Source organism: Eptatretus burgeri, chromosome 17 (assembly GCF_056783735.1).
Source record: "Eptatretus burgeri isolate ZD-2024b chromosome 17, Ebu_testis_v1, whole genome shotgun sequence".
Taxonomy (NCBI): domain Eukaryota; kingdom Metazoa; phylum Chordata; class Myxini; order Myxiniformes; family Myxinidae; genus Eptatretus; species Eptatretus burgeri.
Genome location: NC_140977.1, coordinates 56,539,136 through 56,563,173, shown reverse-complemented (window position 1 = coordinate 56,563,173; position 24,038 = coordinate 56,539,136). Strand labels below are relative to the sequence as shown.

Sequence of the window (24,038 nt, the reverse complement as noted above, 5' to 3'; positions counted from 1 at the left end):
TCGTTTTGATCGATTTACTGAAACAAAGCTCATGGTGCAAAAGATCTGTAAACAAACAAAATGTGTAAACTTTCCTCTCCATGTGGCCAAGTCCATTTTGAGCAGTACAACAGAGAAAAATCATCCCAACTTCATAAAGGGTCAACCTTTTAGGAGCGTCGGACTCCAGTTCATTAGTGAATCAACCTTTTGCAAAAAAAAAACGCCGGACACAGATCACTTTACTTGTACAACAAACTCGTGCTTTTGTCTGAGACGTTGGTGGTATCGTCGATTCACAAACTGCCTCCACAGCCATAGAAAACAGTCAGCGTGCTTAAAACATGGCCAATACTCACTCACCAGTACTCTCCCAAACACAATTTTGTGAACAAAAGTTGACTTGGTAACAAACGATGGGCGAACGCCGTGCGGTGCGCCTTACGGATCGGGAAAGGCCCAATCTCGATCTCAGATTATATTACTTCCGTTTGTTAAAAAGTATCTGTGACAGTCCTCCACCATTTTCCGAAGGAGATGTCTGCAAAGAGAAAGAGTGAGACAAAGTTTGCTGAACTAACTGGTCACTGTAAAAATGAAATTTGATCGTTTTCCTCCCTCTTTGGCTTCTATTGTAAAATTAAATAAATCGATGGTTTAGACAGCCATCTGCATTCATCACCCCATTTTAAGGCCTTTATCCTTGAGCAGGGGGTCAGCTTTTTGCAGGCTCCAATCATGGTACCCTTTCTTGTAGCAATGTTTTTTGACGGACGGATGCCCTTCCTGACACCAACCCTTTCGTCGCCTTCGACCCTGCAGGGATAATTACCAGTATACTGGTGCTCATTTTGCCGACCTTCGGAAGGATGACAGGTTGAGTCAACCCCCTCCTCCCCCCCCCCCGTGATGCAAACCCAGCAGCCAGCAGAGCTCGAACTCAGAACCCCAAGGATCCCAAGCCACTGCCTCAACCGCTGAGCCACACCAGGCTCACAGACAGCCACCTGCATTGAGTGGCCAAAATTGCATGCACAAGGCATCGTCAGTACCATGCGGCACCGTCTCAACATGGCCTAATACCAATGTGTATAAGATGAAGAAGAATTTTAATACAAAACATATAATCATGTGTGGCCATGGTACACAAACCTACCTCTGCCGACGCTCACAGAGCTCCAAGAGGAAAGACAATCGACGGTCCAAAATTTCCCCCCCATCAACAACAGTCGCCGCACCTCCAGAACGTCCAGAGATTTGTGTGCCCGGGTGAGAATAGTGCACCGAGCCGTTGTCCAGACGATGCTGAACTTGTTCTTCTGTGGGACTATGTGAAGGCCTGATGCATCCATTGTCACGCAGTCCCATCTGGTGCTCTTCTATTCCATTTCCGGAGACTTCCCAATCCACTTCAAACTCGTTTCCTCGGCACTCTTCGCCTCCATCGGTTTGTCCATTTCCGGCGAGACCTTCCAGTCTGTAGTTTTTACGCTCAACACCTTGTTCTCGATTACTCTTGGCCTCACTCGCCATCTCTTTGTCCTCCACTATGGGTGTTTCAGCAGTATGCTGGAAAGGCCTGGATGTAGAAAACGAGTGCCGAGTCAATAAAAAAGGGGGAAATTAGTTGGCAAATGGAAGTATTGTGACAGATATAATTGTTTAGGCTTGCAGTCATCTTGCACAGTTCAAAATGAATAAAACATGGATTCTCAACTGCAAGCGCGGGCTGCTCAGTGTTCATTACACACAACACGGCGGTTTCATTGCAATCATGATCACCAATCCCTGTGCAATCGAAACCGGCCAGGAGTGGAGAGAGGAAAAACAGGGGTACAGAAAGGGACTAAACAAGCACACCGGCATGCCCAGGCCAAACTCTTTGTTGGTGGTGAGAAGTGCAAAATCTAAGCAGAATCTATATACACAAGCAGAATCTAAGCCATATAGCCATCATTAAATCAACCATACATGTTCCCAAAAACACACACAGCCCTTCACTCCCGTCCCCATGCACAGCACCCCGATTCAAACCTTTCCACAGAACCCCTACCGTGACGTACCCAAGCGCAGATTCCTCAATCCATGAGCTGTCAGGGGCCAAGAGTGATGTTTCCAACTGCTTCATGTCGAGCTGGAAGGTTCCAGGAAATGTGTGAACCAAATTATCCTGTGGAACGTAATCCGTTAAATAGGTCACTCCGAGGAGACGTCAAATCAGAGCAGTGACCCACCGGTCAAGCATACGATTCATTCAAACTCTTCCCTCCGAGTAGTTTTGCAACAATAACAATTACCAGAATTATACTTCGGAGGGTAGTCATTGCAAGTCCACAAAATAGTGTCAGCCAAGCATCTCTCCCAAAAGACCCAAGCGTTAAACCTTAGCACGAAGGGATCCAAATGACCCCCCCCCCCCAGTTGAAGTCGCAGAATCACTCTCTTATTCCATCACGTGACATGTTCTTATCGAACAGAGAGACCAAGACAACCAAGAAAGTGTAATGCTGCAAACCAAGACACGCGATTTTGGAATTTGGCAAGGGTACAGGAACATGATAGCCTGCTCTTTTTGAAAAAAACACCATGACATATTAATTTTTGAAAAGAAAGAGCATTGTCAGATGGGACAATAGGCTTCACCTGCCCTCCAAAGGAAGGTGTACTCCACGACGCAACGATTAACCTGCGGAACATCAGGGCGACAGTTTTTGGTCAGAATCTATTTTGCCAGGAATCAAACTCAAAGGTTGGGACAAGGAATGTATAGAGATGCTAATTAATCATCTGAAGACCTACATCTTTTACTGACTGTGTTTAAGGATTTGCAGATTTGAATGGAATTTAAAACACACGATTATCAGCTAAATATCCCTCCACTTGTACTCGCACTTACAGCAGTTAAAGCTTTCCGCCATGTCACTCGTGTCACAGAAGAGAAGATGACAATACAAAATGCTCGTTTGACAGTTCATTCGGTTACGTTTTACTGATACTTTTGCCAACTTGTCACGCTAAACGGCTAAAGGTTCCTCTTTGACACTGTAGTGACCCCCCTCCCCTCCAAGCCCAACTCTTTCCAATTTTTCCTCCTGAGTATTTGCTTCTGTATCCATCTTGTCCACCCCATGCATCCTCCCGAACCCCTCATTCCTCCTCACGTCCCTTGTTTGTGCAAGTCTCCCTCTATTTTGTCCCATGCCCCTACATTTGCCGTTTCCCCACTCTCTTTCTGCTATTCCTTTGATGTGTTCTGTGTTCTCGCTCCTCCACGAGCCTTGGCTTTACACACAAAAAAAAAGAGAAAAAGAAAAAGGGAGCGCACGCACACGCACCTCCGAGGACAAGCTGCTTCTGTGACTGCTGCAAACGTCTTCCAAACTTCCCATCATGCCTTGTAACCGACTAGCCAGGTCATCGTTCGACATCCAGCCTGTGTAATGATTCTCCACCTCTTCACCATCCTCACAAGCTTGTTGACCGCAGTCCAATGTATGCAATTGATCTATCAGCTGGGTCACGGTAGAGGATGGGACGTACTTTCTGGCCTGAGTTGGAAACAAAATCAAAATTGATTGACAAAGTTCAAACTCTCACTCAGCCTGGATAATAATTCTGCTTCCTGACCCCACACTCCCAACCTTGTCCCCCAACCAACCAAAATCCTTTTTAACGGTACCTGAGCAGGTGAAATCCGATGAGGGAAGTTGAGCGCAATTTGGGCGGCGTGTCGAGGAAGATGAAGTGACATTAACCGGGCAAAAGCCCGTTCAGCAGGTAGGACACACAAGAGGGACAGGGACAAACGTGGATCCCGAGACAGCAGCACCAGGTGGTCACACCATGTAGCCAAAGCCAATAAGCCTAACATACAAGGCAAACATATCGACATCAATAGTGCTATTGCTCGATACAAGATCAATGATAGAGTTACAAATAGCTAGACAGACTTCCTTCTTCACACAAGGGACTCGCTTCATGCTCAAGGACCTGACGAGTGGTTAGAAAAAAATGGCCAGTCAAGGGGCACAGGTAAAAGTACCTGAGACTCTCGTCCAGAGGAGGAGACGAGAGCTTGCTGGTCGCAACACAAAGAGGTCACCATCCGACCAAGCGATGACATCACGCCGTCTGTGGGAACGTGCCCATGATAGGGGGGGGGAGGAAATATTTACAGGCCAGGAACATGGACCACCACCCCGAAGAGGAAATAGGTGCTCACCCAACAGGAAGCAGCTTTTGAAAAGGTGGCGGAGAAGAACGACGCACAGATCCGTCAAACTTCGGTTCATGCCTAAGTACACAGACATATATTTTGGGTTTGTCGGTGAACGAGCTGGGCTTTGATCACGGACATCCATGAACAAAATCAGCGATTACAGGCATGAAAAGCATCAGTGATTACAGGCATCAGTGAAACAACATCTGCGCTGGGCCGCGCTACGAGAGGGTGTAGGGCAGCCCGGAATCATGGAGAAACCCAATCCTTATCCCTGTGTCATAAGAGGCGACCAGGGTTGCGTCAGGAAGGGCATCCGGCGTAAAACCTGTGCCAAATCAGTATACGGATCATAACGGATGATCTGCTGTGGCGACCCCTAACGGGAGCAGCCAAAAGAAGAAGACGATATTAATAAACTGTTGAAGTCATCAATACCAGTTACGTTAATTACAAGAAACCACAATAAAAGTTGCAAATCAGTGAATATGTGAAAGTAGTTTTCATCAACTTGTTCTTGAACATTGCTTGAAAGTTTGATTGGGATTAGAATAACGCCAAGGAAGTATCTTTCAACAGAACACCGGATGAAGATACAAACTCTACGAGAATAGAATGGCGCCAAGGAAGTAACTTTCAAGAGAACATTGTGTGAAGATCCAAACTCTACGAGAATAAGGACACACCATGAAGGAAATAGCAGAAAAACTGAAGATCTCCTACAATGGCATGAGATACATTTTGCAATGCCTGAAAGAAACTGGGTCAGTGCAAGAGCAGAGAAGGCCAGGAAGGCCAGGAACCTCCCCAAGGCAAGACAAGCACTTCAAGTTCGTCAGCTTACACAATAGAAGAAAATCAAGTCAGCAGCTGACGGATGAAGCGAAAGCAGGCCTGAACATTAACATCATGGCCAGCACTGTACGGAGAAGGCCGATTGCAGCAGATCTCCATGGCAGAGTTGCAGGAAATAAATCGCTGCTGAGACCACAGAATAAGGTGAAAAGACTGAAATTTGCAAGGCCACACCAAGATTGCATGACTGAACAATGTCATCGGGTACCTCTGGTCTGATTAATCGAAGTTTGACCATTTTGGATCCAACAGACACCAGATTAGTATGGCAAAGCCCCGGTGAACGTCACGACATGCAATGCTTACAAGCCTACTTTTAAGCACGGGGGGGGGGGGGGAGGCTCTGTGACTGAGGTTGTATCTCAGCTTTTGGTGCAGGAAAACGTGTTAAAAACCCAATGGGACACCAAATATAAGAGAAGTACAAGCGCAGATACTGCCGCACAATACAGTTCCTACTGGAAATCGTTTCCTCGGAAGAAGATTCATTTTCCAACAAGATAATGATCCAAAACACACTTCCAAGATAGTAAAATTGTGCAGGAGGGCCTTACCGTTCGTGGGTTTTCACTTCGTGGATTCACTCTGTTGCGATTAATTTACCGAGGCAATGTTTGCAGATTGCGGTCAATGCACTTGTATAATTGTGGGTTGGTGAACTATTTTCCACATTTATTCACCGAATTAACGGGAGCCGTTAAGCCAATAACCCCCTCAAACCGTCCAACATAATCATCATCTCCATCAACTCGTCTTTATCGTCACCATCGACATCGCCATCACATTGTTGGATCAAGTTTATCACCATTATTATTAAAGGTAAGTTTCATAGTCTTAACTCAAAAAAAGCACTTTATTTTTTGTCCTTAATAATTGTCTTAATTCATGAAAATAAATAGCACATAAACAATGCTCAAACATGTTAATTAAGGGTACAGTTTGACAAAAAGAGGTGACAAATTTTGAAGTCCCTCACAATATTTTCCCCATTACCCCTTAAACTTTGCAAATCGCAGATTTGTAGTTCACAGGGGATTTTCAAGAACGTAACCCCCATGAATGGCAAGGCCCTCCTGTACTTGGAGAACAAGGCCACTGGAACTCCCTTCCCCCTCTAGGGAATTTTGCAGACCATGTTTTTTTGTGAAGTATGGGTCCTTCCCATTTCAAATTTACTTGCTTGCCACTTATCTCGGTATGCTTTGTCAAAAAAAAAAAAACACACACACACACACACACACACACACACACACACACACACACACACACACACACACACACACACACACACACACACACACACACACACACACACACACACACACACACACACACACACACACACACACACACACACACACACACACACACACACGGCAGTCAATAAGTTACCTTCAATGGTGATATAAATTTGAGAATGTAATCTCTGTAGCTGTAGATGACATATGTTATATCTATGGGTAAGAGTCAAGTTTGTCCTGTTTTAGATCTGGCAACGTTGAGTGTATGACATCAGTAGAGCAGTTCAAAGATGGCAGCTCCTTTCCGCAGCAAGCACCAGGGAGGAGCAACGTTCTGTCATCCGTTTCTTGGGAAGTGAGGGTGCGAATCCCAGTGAAACGCATCGCAGAATGAAAATGCAATGTGGTGATGCATGTCTATCGCTGCAGCAGGTGTACGACTGGGACAGGAAGTTTAAAAGTGGAGTACCCAGTGTGGCAGATGCTGCTCGCTTGGGGCGGCCTCACACAGCCGACACACCAGAAATGGTTGCAGCGCGTGCTATAGGAAAACCGGCACATTATGCTGGATGAAGGGGTCTCCAAATTGAACATCAGCCATGGTTCAGCACACCATATCATTCACAACGTGCTGGGGTTCCGCAAAGTGTCTGCAAGGTTGGTGGAGAGGACAACTCACACCCGAATTGAAAGAACTCCACTTGTAAACTTCCTGTCCCAGTCGTACACCTGCTGCAGTGATAAACATGCGTCACCACATTGCATTTTCATTCTGGGATGGATTTCACTGGGATTCACACACTCACTTCCCAATAAACGGATGACAGAAGGTTTCTCCTCGTGAATGTTGCTCCTGGTGCATGCTTTGAAGGGAGCCACCATCTTGGAACTGCTCTCCTGACATTATACGCTCAATGTTGGCAGATCTAAAACAGGCAAAACATGACTCTGACCCATAGATATAACATATGTCATCTACAACTACACACATTATATTCTCGAATTTATATCATCATTAAGGTTCATTATTGACTGGATATATGTATATACATTGCAGGTGTCCCTCTTCTGGTGAAAATGTCCATTTTTACATTAATTGCACCCTTTCAACATCCTACATCACTCAAAATACATATGTTAGTGACCAAGATATAGACCATGTCATTTTCAATCAAGAAACAATTCATATTTTACCATTAATGTGTAATAAATAGTAATATTGTTACGGTTGTGGAAATTCGCAAACTACCATTCAGGTCCCGTACTTGAGATATCTCTGTAAGTACATGTGTAGTTAGCCCAAACCCGTTGTATAGAGGGAATTTATGTGACCCATCCGGGCTGTGACGCTTTGAGTTAGCCATTTTTTCTGTTCTATCTTTTATTTCAAACAAACAGCTTCTCAACAACCACGCCATCCCCACCACAGCGCCAACCACACTACAACCACGCCAACTCCACCATCAACGCTACCACATCTTCGCCACTCGCTATTCAGTAGGCCCTGTGTGGTTATGATCTCCGGGAACAAACAAAAACCAACGGCTATGCTCGGGGGTTTTCCCACCTGTTTTTCCCGTCGAGGTTCTCCGCGCTCGGTGTGGAGGAGGGGCAATGCAGGGGTCAAAGATGAGAAAGGGTGGGGGCCTCTTTTTGGGGGAATAATTCCCTGGCTCTGAGCCAAGACTGGCTCCCCCGGCCACCGCACGGCGCGGGGTGGAGGGAAAGCGAGAGGTCACGCCCCCCTTCGAGAGGCTTCTCCAAGAAGCTCGAAGGGAGGCGGGGCCGAAAACGGGGCGGAGCGAAGGGCGGAGCCCCGCGCTACAAAAGGCCGACAGGACGGACCTTGGGGGTTGTTGGGTTGGTCTTCATGGTCGTCTTCTGGCTCGAGTCGCGAGCTTGTGGTTCCTGCCTTGCTTCTTTGACCCGTGCGCGAGCGCGGAAAACAGCGCCGAACAAACCCCGTCTGGTTTCCCGAAACCCCGTCCGTACAGTCGAGCGGACCACACGAGCGACACGCGGCACGAGCTCGCGGAGCACGCCGGAGGGGCTCGGAGTTGCGGTCGCCGAAGGAGTACTCGACGCGATCAGGGAAGTCGCACTTCTAATTTCTTTTGGGTTCTGTGTAAACGTGTGTGTGTGGCGCCAGTCTGGTGAAGTAAAACTGTTAAGTGTTGCCGTGTGCTCGCGTAGTCGGTCGTAGCTCTGCATTGTTGTTGTTGTTGTTTTAAATTGATATATGTGCATTCTGTTTGGCTGTATATGTGTGCTCTCCGTGTGCCGCGGAATAAATGTGCATTATGTTGAACTGTTTTCCCGTTTCGCTTCGTCTTTTCTTTAATTGAATCTCCATCTTGCTTCACGTAAAGGGTTGGTAGTGGGCTTACTACGCCTGGTAATTAATCGGAACCGTCGAGGCCGACGATAACACCGCTCGGTTATCCCGATAGTACGGAACGGATCGCTTAAGCGGCCCGTGTCCGGAGTCGATCTGCGGCGAGGTGCGATCGCCCGGTCTACCATCCACGTGGGTACTTAGGTAGGTCGAGTTTGGCGAACAACCCTATCCCACGCAGGTGGCCGATTGGCACGATCGTGGTGAGGCCGAAAGGCCCACCCATGACTGGCTCCCGGCGTTAGTCCGAGAGGGTCACGACAGAATTATCCGTCCGGTGGGCGACGTGCCGCGATTCGAGTCACGTGGCCGTTCGCACGCCGGCGGGCGCGAATTCGCAACAATATGTATGTCCTGAAATATAAAATAACGATGCTCGTGTTTTTTTCTCAGTAGAATAGAACGTGAAATGTCCATTTACCATGTTCACAATGTCTACTATCCATACCTAATACTCATGGAGAACCACATTCATCCTTACAATAAACGAAGGTTTAAATATTTAAATTTCGATAAGATTTTCAACACAGAAGATTTTCAAATGATACAATTGGCTGGTTTGAATGTTTTGAAGATGTAGCAGCAATCAGCATTCGCAATGTGCAAGTAATTCTCACTTTTCGGCATTTGGAGAATAATGAAGTTTGTTAACTTACTCCAGATAACTATTATGAGATGGGTAATTAGTGTTTCTCAATCTTTCGTGAAATGGTTTTATATTATGAATCAATATTTAAGTGTTTATCTGCCCCAACATTTGTGGACAATGTATTGATGTAATTCACACTTTTTTTGTTATCTTTTCATGACTTTCTTCATGGCACTTGGAAGTTTGAATGAATTATCAAATGATACTTATTCTGAACTTGAACAATTTGTTTGTCGTCTCTATGGCAAACCAAAAAAGCCGTACACGGATATAAACAAACACCATTATGACGTAGCAAAGGAGAAATTTCAGAATGGAAACGCCCAACTGGTGTCCAACTCAGATGGAATCGACTTGAGCCTCCTGCCGCCCTGTACGTCTACACTGAAGATGAATGTCCTCAGGACTAACTATCAGGTGCTCACCTGGAAAAAATACCCATGTCCAGCATCCTGTTATACAGAGTCCTGAATCACATGCATGGAGAAAGGCTGAGTAGATCCTTGAATATGAATAGTATGATGGAGATTTCATAGCTCAGGTAAGGATCACAGATTGTACATCACGCACACCGTCACCAAGTTATGAACACCATTTTATTTCTGATTTTTGTCAGCTTATCTCTTGATCATCACCATATACTTTTTCATTTTAATGACATGATTGTTTGCTTATTGTAGTCTTCGCATTTCAAAACTATTGTGTTAAAGTTCAAAATTTGTCTGCTACTTAGTACACAAGGAAATGTGATGCTGAAAACAGTAGTTATATTTACCGTAAACCAAATTACACAAACCTAAAGTACAAGTGTCTGATATTGATCTCTGACACGGGAGCTGTTAGACATCCGTTGTGCACAAGAAACTACAGTCCAGGATGACGACGACGACGATGACGCGTCTGCCAGCTTGGCAAATGAAACCTTTAGTAATGAGGATGAGAGCAGTGAAGATGAAGTAAAGCCAATGTTATTCATGAAAACTTATGGGGCATTGCAGCATTGCAGTCTTCCAACTGAAACAAAATGCTTAAAGTACTTCTTCTTTTTTTATTTGCACGCATGTCTGTCATGTCTTAATGGCATCAGTACTATAAATTGTAATTATTATGAGTGTCAGCAGGTACATCTGATACATAAAAGGAGCTCGGTCTGGGTGTGCCTGCATGCGTCCGTCCATCCGTCAAATGTCCTATAGGGGAGAGCACTAATCAAGCAATAACGGTACTGCCGACACAGTGCAGCATAGCAATACACGCATGCACACATCCACGTATGCAGCATATAATGTGCTGCACTACACGCATGAGGAGAGCTTATTTTGTGGCACGGCCTGTGCCGAATACACCAGTTTCTCAGACAGTTTGATCAAAAGAAGGAAGACAGTAGGAGGGGGAGGGAAGGGAGAGAATTTGTTTTTTGATCTTCCTCTTCGTGTGTTTTATATTATTTGGAATTCAGCATCTTAACCTGGTGTCTGCTCAGCAGTTAGAGTGGTGGCTTGGGATCCTAGGGTCCCGAGTTCAAGCCCTGTTTACCACTGAATTAACACCAGGGGGTTGACGATAATTTTCTGGACTATCATCCTTCCTGTCATCAGCCTGTTATGCTTCTGAGGTCGGTGAAATGAGTACCAGTGTAGCAGCCAAAAGGCTGCACATGAAACGAACGGATATTGACGGATTTATTAAATCTTGTATTGGTGTGGTGTCGGCACGATGGGCTGAATGGCCTCCTCCTGCGCATAAAAATTCCTTGTAAATCCCATGAACACTCTCCCCCTCCTCACTCCCTGATTGTAAGCTCGGCCGGTATCTATAGACTGCCTAATTTTATTTTTTCCCATCGACAACAACAGTTTTGGTTTTGTTTTTTTTTAGCAATTACACAAAGATTGGTATTCCCGTCAGCGTAGCGATGGGTCTTACATTCTAGTACATGCTAAAGGGAATATTTTGTAGAAGTATTTTGAGTAGCTTGATCCCATCATAAGAAAATAGATAATTTTAGTTTTGCTTTAGAGGGTTTATTTGTTCCCCTACATTACGAGACTATATGTTTTCTGCGATATGTCATTGGACGAAGAAACTAATTTCTTGTCGTTTCTAAATCATAATTGTGTTGATATTGAATGTTCACAAATTGCATAAACGTGAAATATGATTTCCAGATTTAAACAAGCTCAAATGAGCCAAGATCCTCGTCCTCTGAATGATGACGTCATAAAAACGAATATGACGTCATTGTGATGTATCAGGTTTGCGATAAATAATTATCTGTGCTAATGCCCGGCTAGATTCCCGCAAACAAAATTCAAACAGCTCGCCTAGTTTCGGAAATAATGGTATAGGTGATTTCTATTAGCGGCGATATTATGACGTCAACTTTTTATTTTTTTCGAGGAAGAATTTCCAAAATCGGAGATGGTTACTGCCTGCGCGTGGGCTTTCTGCATATACATGGCAAGTTTCACGGAGATCCGATGAAAACTCTGGGTTGTGAAACAAAAAAAAAATTTCTGGCCCATGGTTCAGAGTCTGGCCCATGGACTATATAGAATTACCTGGAAAAAAAAAAAGAGAACAAGAGGAACCTAACGAACCGTACAGAACTGTGGAATGTACTACAGCCGGATATTTAGCACAACATTCCTGTGAGAGTTGTTCAGTAGTAGTGTCCAGAAAGAATGGGTTAAAGAGCGATGGCACTCAAGAACACACAAAGGGCAGACACACAAACGATCAACCGATTCGATAAAACGACACTTTTCTTGTTATTTACTTAAGTAGTTTGTTTCACGCAAATTTATATAAAGGCTGTTAATTAACACTCACAAACATTTGATCGTTGCCACTGATTCGAGATTAATGAATTTACCTGAAAGTGACTGTCATTGGAATAATCCAAACTGCAGCACAGTACTGAACAAATGTCACATCATTCCAGCATTGTTGTTTACAAGATAAAAAAAAAGGCCATCTGGCCCAGCGTGTTTACACTGCATCGTCGTATTCACAGTCCTGTCGTGCGTAAGTAACAATTCTTGGGCAAAAAAGTGCTGATAAGCAAATCATACCAACACAAATTGTTTAAAGTACAACTGATACATTCATGATAAAAAAGTGTCCATTTTACACCCATCAATCCCTGTCTGCCTGAATATTAAAAAAAAAAAACTATAATTGTATCCAAGTTCAGCAGCTCTTGCTGAAAAAGTTCAAATCATTCTATTCTGTACTTCTGCTGTGGCTTGTGAATTCACTTTTACCAGCCCAGCACTCCAGGAATTATATGCATCACTCCAAGAGAGGTCTACAGCGCCCTCTCTCTCTCTACACGATGTTCGCAAGTGCACGACAGAACCAAAAATAAACAGCTATGAGAGATCGAATGAATAAGGGGAACAAACGATTGAATAAAAGAAAAACGTTCAAATGAACAAGGGATGCATCAATGAAGGAGTGTACAGAAATAAATAAATTAATGAATCAATTTTTTTTTTTTTAAAGAATGAATGAAGTGTAAAAGGTCCATCAGGTAAAAACCGTAAGAGTTCACATTTTAACCTTTCAGTGAGGATCGGCGTGGCGGGTCCATCAAACAAGCACTTCATCTGATGGGTCCTCAGCACCCGACCCGACTCGTCGGCCTCCCACATACGTGACCCAGGCCGGGAGCACATGACTTTGACCTCCGCCGCATTGTTTGACAACAAGCATCCACCATGATGTCCGTTCCTTGGCTTGCTGCCAATGGCCTGGATTTGATCACTGGGGGGGGGGAGGGAGGGGGGTTGAGGAGTTCTGTTTACATCAATGGAGAACTCTCCCAACACTCCAAAGCTAGAGACATTCCAAAAGGTCTCTGAACGACACAATCCTGGAAACGGCAAAACAAACACGTGTAGATAACGACTAAGGAAATGTTTCTTTTACGTCCCCGCAATTTTCTACAGCTACCTCTTTAACAGCCCCTATCTGCATGCAGGCCTCAACCAAAATCTAATTGGCTTCTTCTGGTCACCTACCCAACTCTTCCACCAAGTTTTGGCATAATCCATCCGCAGTTTTTTGACGTATCCTGCCGCTACCTATCGTTTTTGGCCCGAACACTTTAAAAATTCTAGAATCCAGATCCGGTTCTACACCAAAATCGAATAAATTGATCCTTTTCACTCTCCCAACCTATCCACCAAGTTTCGTCCAAAACTTGTTGATACATCCTGCTCACTGACACACCAAGAGACAAACAGCCGGGTGAAAACATAACCTCCGTCCACCTTCGGTTGCGGAGATATGTAATTAATCAGAAGACACTTAAGACGTGGGTGGAACGGTACAATGTTAAGCATGACATCGATAAAACATCCGACTGGATCCGAGCTATACTCGATCCCAAAGGAGCGGTATCATCACATCGAACACTGGAGGCCTCCCAATACTTTTCATTATTGTACTCTAGGACGTGCATTGTACGCTGGAAAGATACGGTCCGAGCTTGTTGGTAAGGACACTGACTAGCATCACAGAAGTTGTGGGTTAAAATCCAGTTGAAGCGGTATTATAGTCGGGATTTGGATTCTTCCTTTGAGGAGGTCGAGTTTGTTTCGGGAGAATTGCCACGTCACTCTTGGATCGTCAGTAAAAACCCAGCTGGCTCATGAACAGCCTTTTCAAGGTGGGATAATGTGCCTGCCCCACCTGGTCTGGTGAACTAGGTGATCGTCCACACGTGAGGCTGGTACACTCGTATTCGGGTTCGCCCGTTCTCCTGCACATAAAACCTTTAGGTGTTTATAGAGTAGATCTCAATGGGATGCTCAAAAGCTGGTAAATCAGGAAGACTGTGGGAAAACTTGCACAAGTTTGGCTTTAAGGAAATTGTAGCTTCACTTTTAAAGTTTGTGCTTGGATGAAAATTGTGTAAACCTGTTAGTATGCCCGCCTGAACTCCTGGGTCCGCATACAAGGAACTCGGGTTCAAATCCCGTACATCACGGCTCCTCGATGAGTCTTTGATCGATGTAAGTTTATTCATTTTTTTGAAATAAAATCATCAGCTTGTTGTGAAAATGTTTCCCGATATTAAACTGACTCTTTATCAATCCAGGAGAATGTGTATCCTTTCCATTTAACCCTTATAGCATGTTCAAGAACTTCAACCAAAATGTGTATTTTCTCCGCCAGAGCGCATTTCAGATGAAAACTATTCAAACAAGAACGGCACTCGGAAGAGTGCGTACCTCCGCCAAGCTGAACAGTTTACGTTTGAGTCCAAGTTACGTCTGAATCCGTCCGTAACTTTTTGAAATATCCTGCTCACAGACAGACAGACAGACAGACAGACAGACAGACAGACAACCCGAGTGAAAAGATAACCTCCGTTCACCTTCAGTGGTAATGAGCCACATTTTCCTCCTTAAACCCTGGAGACCTTCAAAATATTCCTCAATGAGGCTTTGACCCTTTCGTCCAGCTTATCGTCGCCTGCAACAATCAGCGTGCTCTACAATGCAACTCCCTCTGCTGCTCACGGAGTATTCCTTTCAAACACCGTTTTCTCAGAACTGGTCGCTCATGAGAGTCATCGATTTTCACCGTAAAATGCTTGTGCTGAAATGGATATGACAAAGGGACAACGTGCACAGCGATAGCCAACCAGAGACCGCAATCTCACAGGATGTACCTGTCTGTTTGAAGCAGGTAGGCAGCGTGCAGCGTGCAGGCGAGTAGCAATGAACCGTGATGATCCATCTGCACAATACGAGAGTCCAGGTACACCGTGGACCTCGCCGTACAACCCTGCACCCCCGTCGGACAAAATTCATCCTCTGTCTTTTATCTCACCGGTCGTTTGGAGGAACCACCACGTCAATCAATTTAATATTTCTTTAGACCGTTGGCATTACAACTTGACTTGTGAGAATGAATGATAGAAAATGAAGAAGGAATGCATATCGAGAATGAAACCACCTTTCCTTGGATTACGAGGCAGCACACCGTTCCGGTCAAGTCGCCAACAAAGAGTCGATGCCTCAGATGGTCCCAAACCAGAGTAGTCACTTCCATTGCAGACTTGTCTCCAGCTATCTTGGCTTTCACCGGTGCGCCACCACCGGATAGCCGCCACACGACCACTCCACCGGGCCTGGTTTTCAAACACACCATGCACTCTGTATACCCGGCCACACACTGGCGTGCCATTTTGGGCCTGACAACAAAGCTACATTCAACAATACAACACAAATTAACCATACAGGATGAGTGTGAAGTGATCACCTCAACCCATGAGGACATTTTCTGGTCCACTGCCGTCACAACAGCCCACTCACTGATCATGACCCCTCAACAGGACATCCCATCACACCACACCACCGAGTAATCTAGGACTGTGGCCAAGTTAATTTGTGCAATATTGTACACAATTCAACTCGTATCCTTATTGGGATTGCCTAACCAATTCATATTCCCAGATCCGCTTTGTTTGTAGTAACCAAGTTGCCAAGCAGTACCAAGTTCACCGCCCTTTGCAGTACAAACTAGAAGAGCACTCGGAGGAGCGCATACCTCCGCCACGTAATACCTGATCCACGAGAACATATCGGGCTCAATCCATTTTTGAAATATCATGCTATACAGCACTACATCGCTTTTGGCTCCATCTCTCAATGGTCAAGAGTCACTTTAGTTATTAAATAATTCTCGTATCCAGATCCAGATTCGGATCTTAACCAAAATCGAATCAATTAGTCATCACACACCCAACATGTCCACCTAGTTTCATCCAAATAAGTCTACAACTTTTTGAGATATCGTGCTATATATCGGTTTCGCACGATCTCTCAATGCTGAAGAATCTCCTTAAAAATTTGAGTAGTCAGATCTTCACCAAAATCTAATCAGTTGGTCCTCATCACACACCGAAGCTGTCCACAAAAGGGTCATTCCGTGCCAACTCACCTAAGGGTCCCCAGGTCATCTCCTCAGATTTTGCTGGAAAAATTCTGAAATGTAGATCTATATGGCTCTACCCACCATGCTAAAAGATTAGCTTTCAATTCCTCATAGTTTAAAAAATATCTGTCTCCAGAGATCTTTGAAATTTGGCCCTAAAAATGCCAAATGTGAAAAACGCATTTTTTTCCAACTTCAGTGGCTTATAATTTTATAATGGACTCCTCTAGAAAGTTAATATTGGAAATATTTACTAATTGGCATCCAAATTTTTCAATTATGGCATCAGATAGCCTCTGGGATGCATATTTCTCACTCTATAGGAAGCTAAAAATGGCTTTTGGGCCAAAACGAGCTAAAATAAGGTGAAACTATAGGAGCCCTCCTGAAAATATGGAACAACTTAGAATTTTTCCCTCAAAACACAGTGATTATAGGGTCATTACCTATCCATAGATACATTTTTGCTGGGATAATACAGTTAGGTGATGAATTATAAAAGTTTTAACATAAGCCCTTGCCTCTGAGGGCTCTAAAATGGACCAATTTTGTCCCCTGGTTTGACCATGTGGCTAGGGGTTTAGGATCTTCATTTTTTTTTCTAAAGATTGCCTCATATAAGATGTGTCTACTGACCAAATCATTTTATCTAACGCCCATGGCTTCATCATTAAAATATATTTTTATTTACATGCACGTTTTTTATAATTATTCACTTATTTCATATTCAGAAGTTTATAAATCATAAATGGAACTATCCAGGAAAGAGTTACTGCAGAATTTTATTAACGAGTATACAAAATTTCAGATTGTGGCATCAGAATGTCTCTAGAAAGCACATACTCCTAGTTTTAGGAAGCCAAATATGGCAATTTGGCCCACTTGGTACAAAACAAGGTGAACTTGCAGGGGTACGCATGAGGCTAAATTATGCTTCTTATTCGACATTAGTGATAAGGATGTTATTTATTCATAAATACATGCTAATGATTACTTTCGTAAGTGATTGCAAATTATAAATTATATTAGAACAAATTTGATTAGCTGAGTAGCAGCTTTTATATTTACAGATATACAGAGACAATGAATATTAGTAATTTTTATACCTTACAAAACTCTTTAATGACATTAATTATCATGATTATGTAGCACTCAGAGGCACAGAATTTTACATCTTAGAAAACAGGTCTTGTACATAAAGTCATGCTGTGACAGTTGGTACTGACATCCACCAGATTTTATGTCAGGGGCCTCAACCACACAAAGAATGTCGAGTAATGGCACCCAGCATTGATCTTTCTTTTTTTCTGGAGGCCATGAGAATTTTCACCATTTTTGGTCAAAGTGGCATTTTCAACTTCCTACAGATGGAAACATATGCATTTATCAGGCATTCTGATAACAGATCCTTAAATTTCATATGCCAGTTTATAAATATCTGCAGTATCACTTTGCTAGAGTGTTCAGTTTCAGATTTATAAGCTCATGAATATGAAAAAAGTAAATAATTATAAAAAACGTGCATGTAAATAAAAATTTATTTTAATATGAAGCCATGGGCGTTAGATAAAATTATTCGGTCAGTAGACACTACTTATATGAGGCAATCTTTAGAAAAAAAAAAATGAAGATCTTTAACCCCTAGCCACATGGTCAAACCAGGGGACAAAATTGGTCCATTTTAGAGCCCTCGGAGGCAAGGGCGTATGGTAAAACTTTTATAATTCATCACCTAACTGTATTATCCCAACAAAAATGTATCTATGGATAGATAATGACCCTATAATCAGTGTTTTGAGGGAAAAATTCTAAGTTGTTCCATATTTTCAGGAGGGCTCCTATAGTTTCACCTTATTTTAGCTCGTTTTGGCCCAAAAGCAATTTTTAGCTTCCTATAGAGTGAGAAATATGCATTCCAGAGGCTATCTGATGCCAAAATTGAAAAATTTGGATGCCAATTAGTAAATATTTGCAATATTAACTTTCTAGAGGAGTCCATTATAAAATTATAAGCCCCTGAAGTTGAAAAAAAAAATGCGTTTTTCACATTTGGCATTTTTGGGCCAAATTTCAAAGGTCTCTGGAGATAGATATTTTTTAAACTATGAGGAATTGAAAGCTAATCTTTTGCATGGTGGGTAGAGCCATACATAGCTACATTTACGAATTTTTCCAGCAAAATCTGAGGAGGTGACCTGGGGAGGTTTTTGAAACTTATGTGACTTGGCACGGAATGACCCAAAATTTCATCCGGATCCGTCGACAACTTTTTGAGATATCCTGCACACAAACAGACAGACAGACAGAAAGAGGTGAAAACATGACCTGCTTCACCTTCGGTGGAGCAGGTAACAAATCGTACGGATAAGCTCGATGCAGCTCATAATTGAGCACAGGCACGCACAGTTTGGGGGGAGTGTCGTCACCTCCAGGGCACTCTGGGTGCCAGTGACGTCATAACAATGGCACCGCTTTTCTCACCGCACTCAGTGGGGAATTTCCTGAAGAGGAATTTGCTCCTCCCCATGGATGCCAACCGATGCGGATCGTCCGTGCTCCATCCTTTTTAAATGCCGTGCCAAGCAAGGAAGGAGCATGGACCATTTTTCAAGCCTTTGCTACGACTCGGCCGGGGTTCGAACCGCCGAACTCCCAGAATCTGAGCGGACGCTCGAACCGTTATGCGACAGAGTCTGGTTAATCGAGATCTCCGATCATTCCTTCACAAGGGCCAATCAAAAGACGAGATTTAAAAAGCAGTCTCTCACCTGGTGGCCACAGCGATGAAGTTCTCATCGTGTGGACAAAATGACAGGTGAGTTACTGGTCCAGCCTGGGGGTTATGAAGGGTGGGGTGAGAAGAACAAGGAGGATCATTCAAGATGAAAGTAAAGGAAAGACATTTTAAAGGCATAATCATGAACTCCAGCACAGCATGGTTTCCGCTATCAAGTCGTCTGGAGACCTCCGTGGAGACACTTCTACAATGATAAAGGGAAAGTTGAGACGATAAACGCTAAATGGTCTCGGGATTACGTGGCTATCGTGCCAGTAGTCATGGTAACAACATCAATGGTTAAAATATGCAGTTAAATAAGAACCTGCAGTGAGAAGAACCGATGAGGGTTGCCCGTTTCCCTGGAAACCAGGTGCACGCCACTTGCAGACGTACCAAGTGCTATCGACTGTCTGCACAATGCCACCGCGGTGCACTACGGACACGCAGACAACGTACAGAACATTGCTCGGAACACCGGCGTGTCCTTTGGAAACCCCCCGAGGATAAATGAAGTCTCAATACCTTGAGTCTACCCGTGTCCAGTCGGAGGGTTCTCAGGAGGGAATTCAGAGACTGTACCTCCAGCAGGACGTGGCTACCTGGCCAAGAACCTACAATTTTATCACACGCTGCATCATGGTCGCCAAAATCTCCTTCACCGTCGTCACTTTGTTCATCGCTCACTTGCACTCGACATCCCTCGACTATTCCATCACCTTCCTTTCTACATTCTGCTTTCTCCGCAGGTCCTGCTGAAAAAAATTCTGCACGAACTCCCCCAGTATATTCTGCTGTTCCTTTTACTTCTTCAATGTTTGCAGATCGTCTCACGACTGGAGATCCTCCAACTCCTTCATCTACCGGAACATCACGCGCCACCTGGGCTCCATCAATCACACTCTTTTCCATTACCTTGAGGTGTCGCAGTCGAGCTCTCAATTCCCATTTTGTGCTTCCATTGTCAAGAAGTCTCCTGAAACAAATATTATACATTGTTGTGGAGGTGCTTTCAACTTGAACATCGTATTCAGGAATCTCTTCTTTCACACAACCTCTCACTCTTCATGTGCACTCACTCACGCCCTGTCACTCTAAATGTGCACTCACTCACGCCCTGTCACTCTAAATGTGCACTCACTCACGCCCTGTCACTCGAAATGTGTACTCACTCACGCCCTGTCACTCTTCATGTGCACTCACTCACGCCCTGTCACTCGAAATGTGCACTCACTCATGCCCTGTCACTCTAAATGTGTACTCACTCACGCCCTGTCACTCTAAATGTGTACTCACTCACGCCCTGTCACTCTAAATGTGTACTCACTCACGCCCTGTCACTCGAAATGTGCACTCACTCATGCCCTGTCACTCTAAATGTGTACTCACTCACGCCCTGTCACTCTAAATGTGCACTCACTCACGCCCTGTCACTCTAAATGTGTACTCACTCACGCCCTGTCACTCTAAATGTGTACTCACTCACGCCCTGTCACTCTAAATGTGTTCTCACTCACGCCCTGTCACTCTAAATGTGTACTCACTCACGCCCTGTCACTCTAAATGTGTACTCACTCACGCCCTGTCACTCTAAATGTGTACTCACTCACGCCCTGTCACTCTAAATGTGTACTCACTCACGCCCTGTCACTCTAAATGTGTACTCACTCACGCCCTGTCACTCTAAATGTGTTCTCACTCACGCCCTGTCACTCTAAATGTGTACTCACTCACGCCCTGTCACTCTAAATGTGTACTCACTCACGCCCTGTCACTCTAAATGTGTACTCACTCACGCCCTGTCACTCTAAATGTGTACTCACTCACGCCCTGTCACTCTAAATGTGTACTCACTCACGCCCTGTCACTCTAAATGTGTACTCACTCACGCCCTGTCACTCTAAATGTGTACTCACTCACGCCCTGTCACTCTAAATGTGTACTCACTCACGCCCTGTCACTCTAAATGTGTACTCACTCACGCCCTGTCACTCTAAATGTGTACTCACTCACGCCCTGTCACTCTAAATGTGTACTCACTCACGCCCTGTCACTCTAAATGTGTTCTCACTCACGCCCTGTCACTCTAAATGTGTACTCACTCACGCCCTGTCATTCTAAATGTGTACTCACTCACGCCCTGTCACTCTAAATGTGTACTCACTCACGCCCTGTCACTCTAAATGTGTACTCACTCACGCCCTGTCACTCAAAATGTGTACTCACTCACGCCCTGTCACTCAAAATGTGTACTCACTCACGCCCTGTCACTCTAAATGTGTACTCACTCACGCCCTGTCACTCTAAATGTGTACTCACTCACGCCCTGTCACTCTAAATGTGTACTCACTCACGCCCTGTCACTCTAAATGTGTACTCACTCACGCCCTGTCACTCAAAATGTGTACTCACTCACGCCCTGTCACTCAAAATGTGTACTCACTCACGCCCTGTCACTCTAAATGTGTACTCACTCACGCCCTGTCACTCTAAATGTGTACTCACTCACGCCCTGTCACTCTAAATGTGTACTCACTCACGCCCTGTCACTCTAAATGTGTACTCACTCACGCCCTGTCACTCAAAATGTGTACTCACTCACGCCCTGTCACTCTAAATGTGTACTCACTCACGCCCTGTCACTCTAAATGTGTACTCACTCACGCCCTGTCACTCTAAATGTGTACTCACTCACGCCCTGTCACTCTAAATGTGTACTCACTCACGCCCTGTCATTCTAAATGTGTACTCACTCACGCCCTGTCACTCTAAATGTGTACTCACTCACGCCCTGTCACTCAAAATGTGTACTCACTCACGCCCTGTCACTCTAAATGTGTACTCACTCACGCCCTGTCACTCGAAATGTGTACTCACTCACGCCCTGTCACTCTAAATGTGTACTCACTCATGCCCTGTCACTCTAAATGTGTACTCACTCACGCCCTGTCACTCTAAATGTGTACTCACTCACGCCCTGTCACTCTAAATGTGTACTCACTCACGCCCTGTCACTCTAAATGTGTACTCACTCACGCCCTGTCACTCTAAATGTGTACTCACTCACGCCCTGTCACTCAAAATGTGTACTCACTCACGCCCTGCCACTCAAAATGTGTACTCACTCACGCCCTGTCACTCAAAATGTGTACTCACTCACGCCCTGCCACTCAAAATGTGTACTCACTCACGCCCTGTCACTCAAAATGTGTACTCACTCACGCCCTGTCACTGTAAATGTGTACTCACTCACGCCCTGTCACTCAAAATGTGTACTCACTCACGCCCTGTCACTCGAAATGTGTACTCACTCACGCCCTGTCACTCAAAATGTGTACTCACTCACGCCCTGTCACTCTAAATGTGTACTCACTCACGCGCTCTCACTCTAAATGTGTACTCACTCACGCCCTGTCACTCAAAATGTGTACTCACTCACGCCCTGTCACTCTAAATGTGTACTCACTCACGCCCTGTCACTCTAAATGTGTACTCACTCACGCCCTGTCACTCTAAATGTGTACTCACTCACGCCCTGTCACTCTAAATGTGTACTCACTCACGCCCTGTCACTAAATGTGTACTCACTCACGCCCTGTCACTCAAAATGTGTACTCACTCACGCCCTGTCACTCAAAATGTGTACTCACTCACGCCCTGTCACTCAAAATGTGTACTCACTCACGCCCTGTCACTCTAAATGTGTACTCACTCACGCCCTCTCACTCTAAATGTGCACTCACTCATGCCCTGTCACTCTAAATGTGCACTCACTCACGCCCTGTCACTCTAAATGTGTACTCACTCACGCCCTGTCACTCTAAATGTGCACTCACTCACTCACGCCCTGTCACTCTTCATGTGTACTCACTCACGCCCTATCACTCTAAATGTGTACTCACGCCCTGTCACTCTAAATGTGTACTCACTCACGCCCCGTCACTCTAAATGTGTACTCACTCACGCCCCATCACTCTAAATGTGTACTCACTCATGCCCTGTCCCTCTAAATGTGTACTCACTCACACCCTGTCACTCAAAATGTGTACTCACTCACGCCCTGTCACTCAAAATGTGTACTCACTCACGCCCTGTCACTCAAAATGTGTACTCACTCACGCCCTGTCACTCAAAATGTGTACTCACTCACGCCCTGTCACTCAAAATGTGTACTCACTCACGCCCTGTCACTCGAAATGTGTACTCACTCACGCCCTGTCACTCGAAATGTGTACTCACTCACGCCCTGTCACTCGAAATGTGTACTCACTCACGCCCTGTCACTCGAAATGTGTACTCACTCACGCCCTGTCACTCTAAATGTGTACTCACTCACGCCCTGTCACTCTAAATGTGTACGCACTCACGCCCTGTCACTCGAAATGTGTACTCACTCACGCCCTGTCACTCTAAATGTGTACTCACTCACGCCCTGTCACTCTAAATGTGTACTCACTCACGCCCTGTCACTCTAAATGTGTACTCACTCACGCCCTGTCACTCGAAATGTGTACTCACTCACGCCCTGTCACTCGAAATGTGTACTCACTCACGCCCTGTCACTCGAAATGTGTACTCACTCATGCCCTGTCACTCTAAATGTGTACTCACTCACGCCCTGTCACTCTAAATGTGTACGCACTCACGCCCTGTCACTCGAAATGTGTACTCACTCACGCCCTGTCACTCTAAATGTGTACTCACTCACGCCCTGTCACTCTAAATGTGTACTCACTCACGCCCTGTCACTCTAAATGTGTACTCACTCACGCCCTGTCACTCTAAATGTGTACTCACTCACGCCCTGTCACTCTAAATGTGTACTCACTCACGCCCTGTCACTCTAAATGTGTACTCACTCACGCCCTGTCACTCTAAATGTGTACTCACTCACGCCCTGTCACTCTAAATGTGTACTCACTCACGCCCTATCACTCTAAATGTGTACTCACTCACGCCCTGTCACTCTAAAT

The 24,038-nt window shown here is 44.8% G+C and overlaps 1 protein-coding gene across 1 annotated transcript in view; it reads right to left on the bottom strand.

Annotated features, from left to right (window-relative positions):
* HPS5 (HPS5 biogenesis of lysosomal organelles complex 2 subunit 2) overlaps positions 1 to 24,038 on the bottom strand; it is a 26,390-nt gene continuing 2,352 nt past the window's right edge. The window contains exons 2-14 of the mRNA XM_085860977.1: positions 19,591 to 20,041; positions 19,391 to 19,501; positions 19,058 to 19,122; positions 15,309 to 15,483; positions 15,022 to 15,137; positions 12,903 to 13,106; positions 4,202 to 4,273; positions 4,022 to 4,110; positions 3,659 to 3,843; positions 3,315 to 3,527; positions 2,043 to 2,149; positions 1,136 to 1,558; positions 1 to 520 (exon numbers count right to left, since the gene is read on the bottom strand). Of these exons, the coding sequence (XP_085717103.1) occupies positions 451 to 520; positions 1,136 to 1,558; positions 2,043 to 2,149; positions 3,315 to 3,527; positions 3,659 to 3,843; positions 4,022 to 4,110; positions 4,202 to 4,273; positions 12,903 to 13,106; positions 15,022 to 15,137; positions 15,309 to 15,483; positions 19,058 to 19,122; positions 19,391 to 19,501; positions 19,591 to 19,977 (2,217 nt within the window). The 5' untranslated portion in view covers positions 19,978 to 20,041 and the 3' untranslated portion in view covers positions 1 to 450. The remainder of the gene's footprint in view (positions 521 to 1,135; positions 1,559 to 2,042; positions 2,150 to 3,314; positions 3,528 to 3,658; positions 3,844 to 4,021; positions 4,111 to 4,201; positions 4,274 to 12,902; positions 13,107 to 15,021; positions 15,138 to 15,308; positions 15,484 to 19,057; positions 19,123 to 19,390; positions 19,502 to 19,590; positions 20,042 to 24,038) is intronic.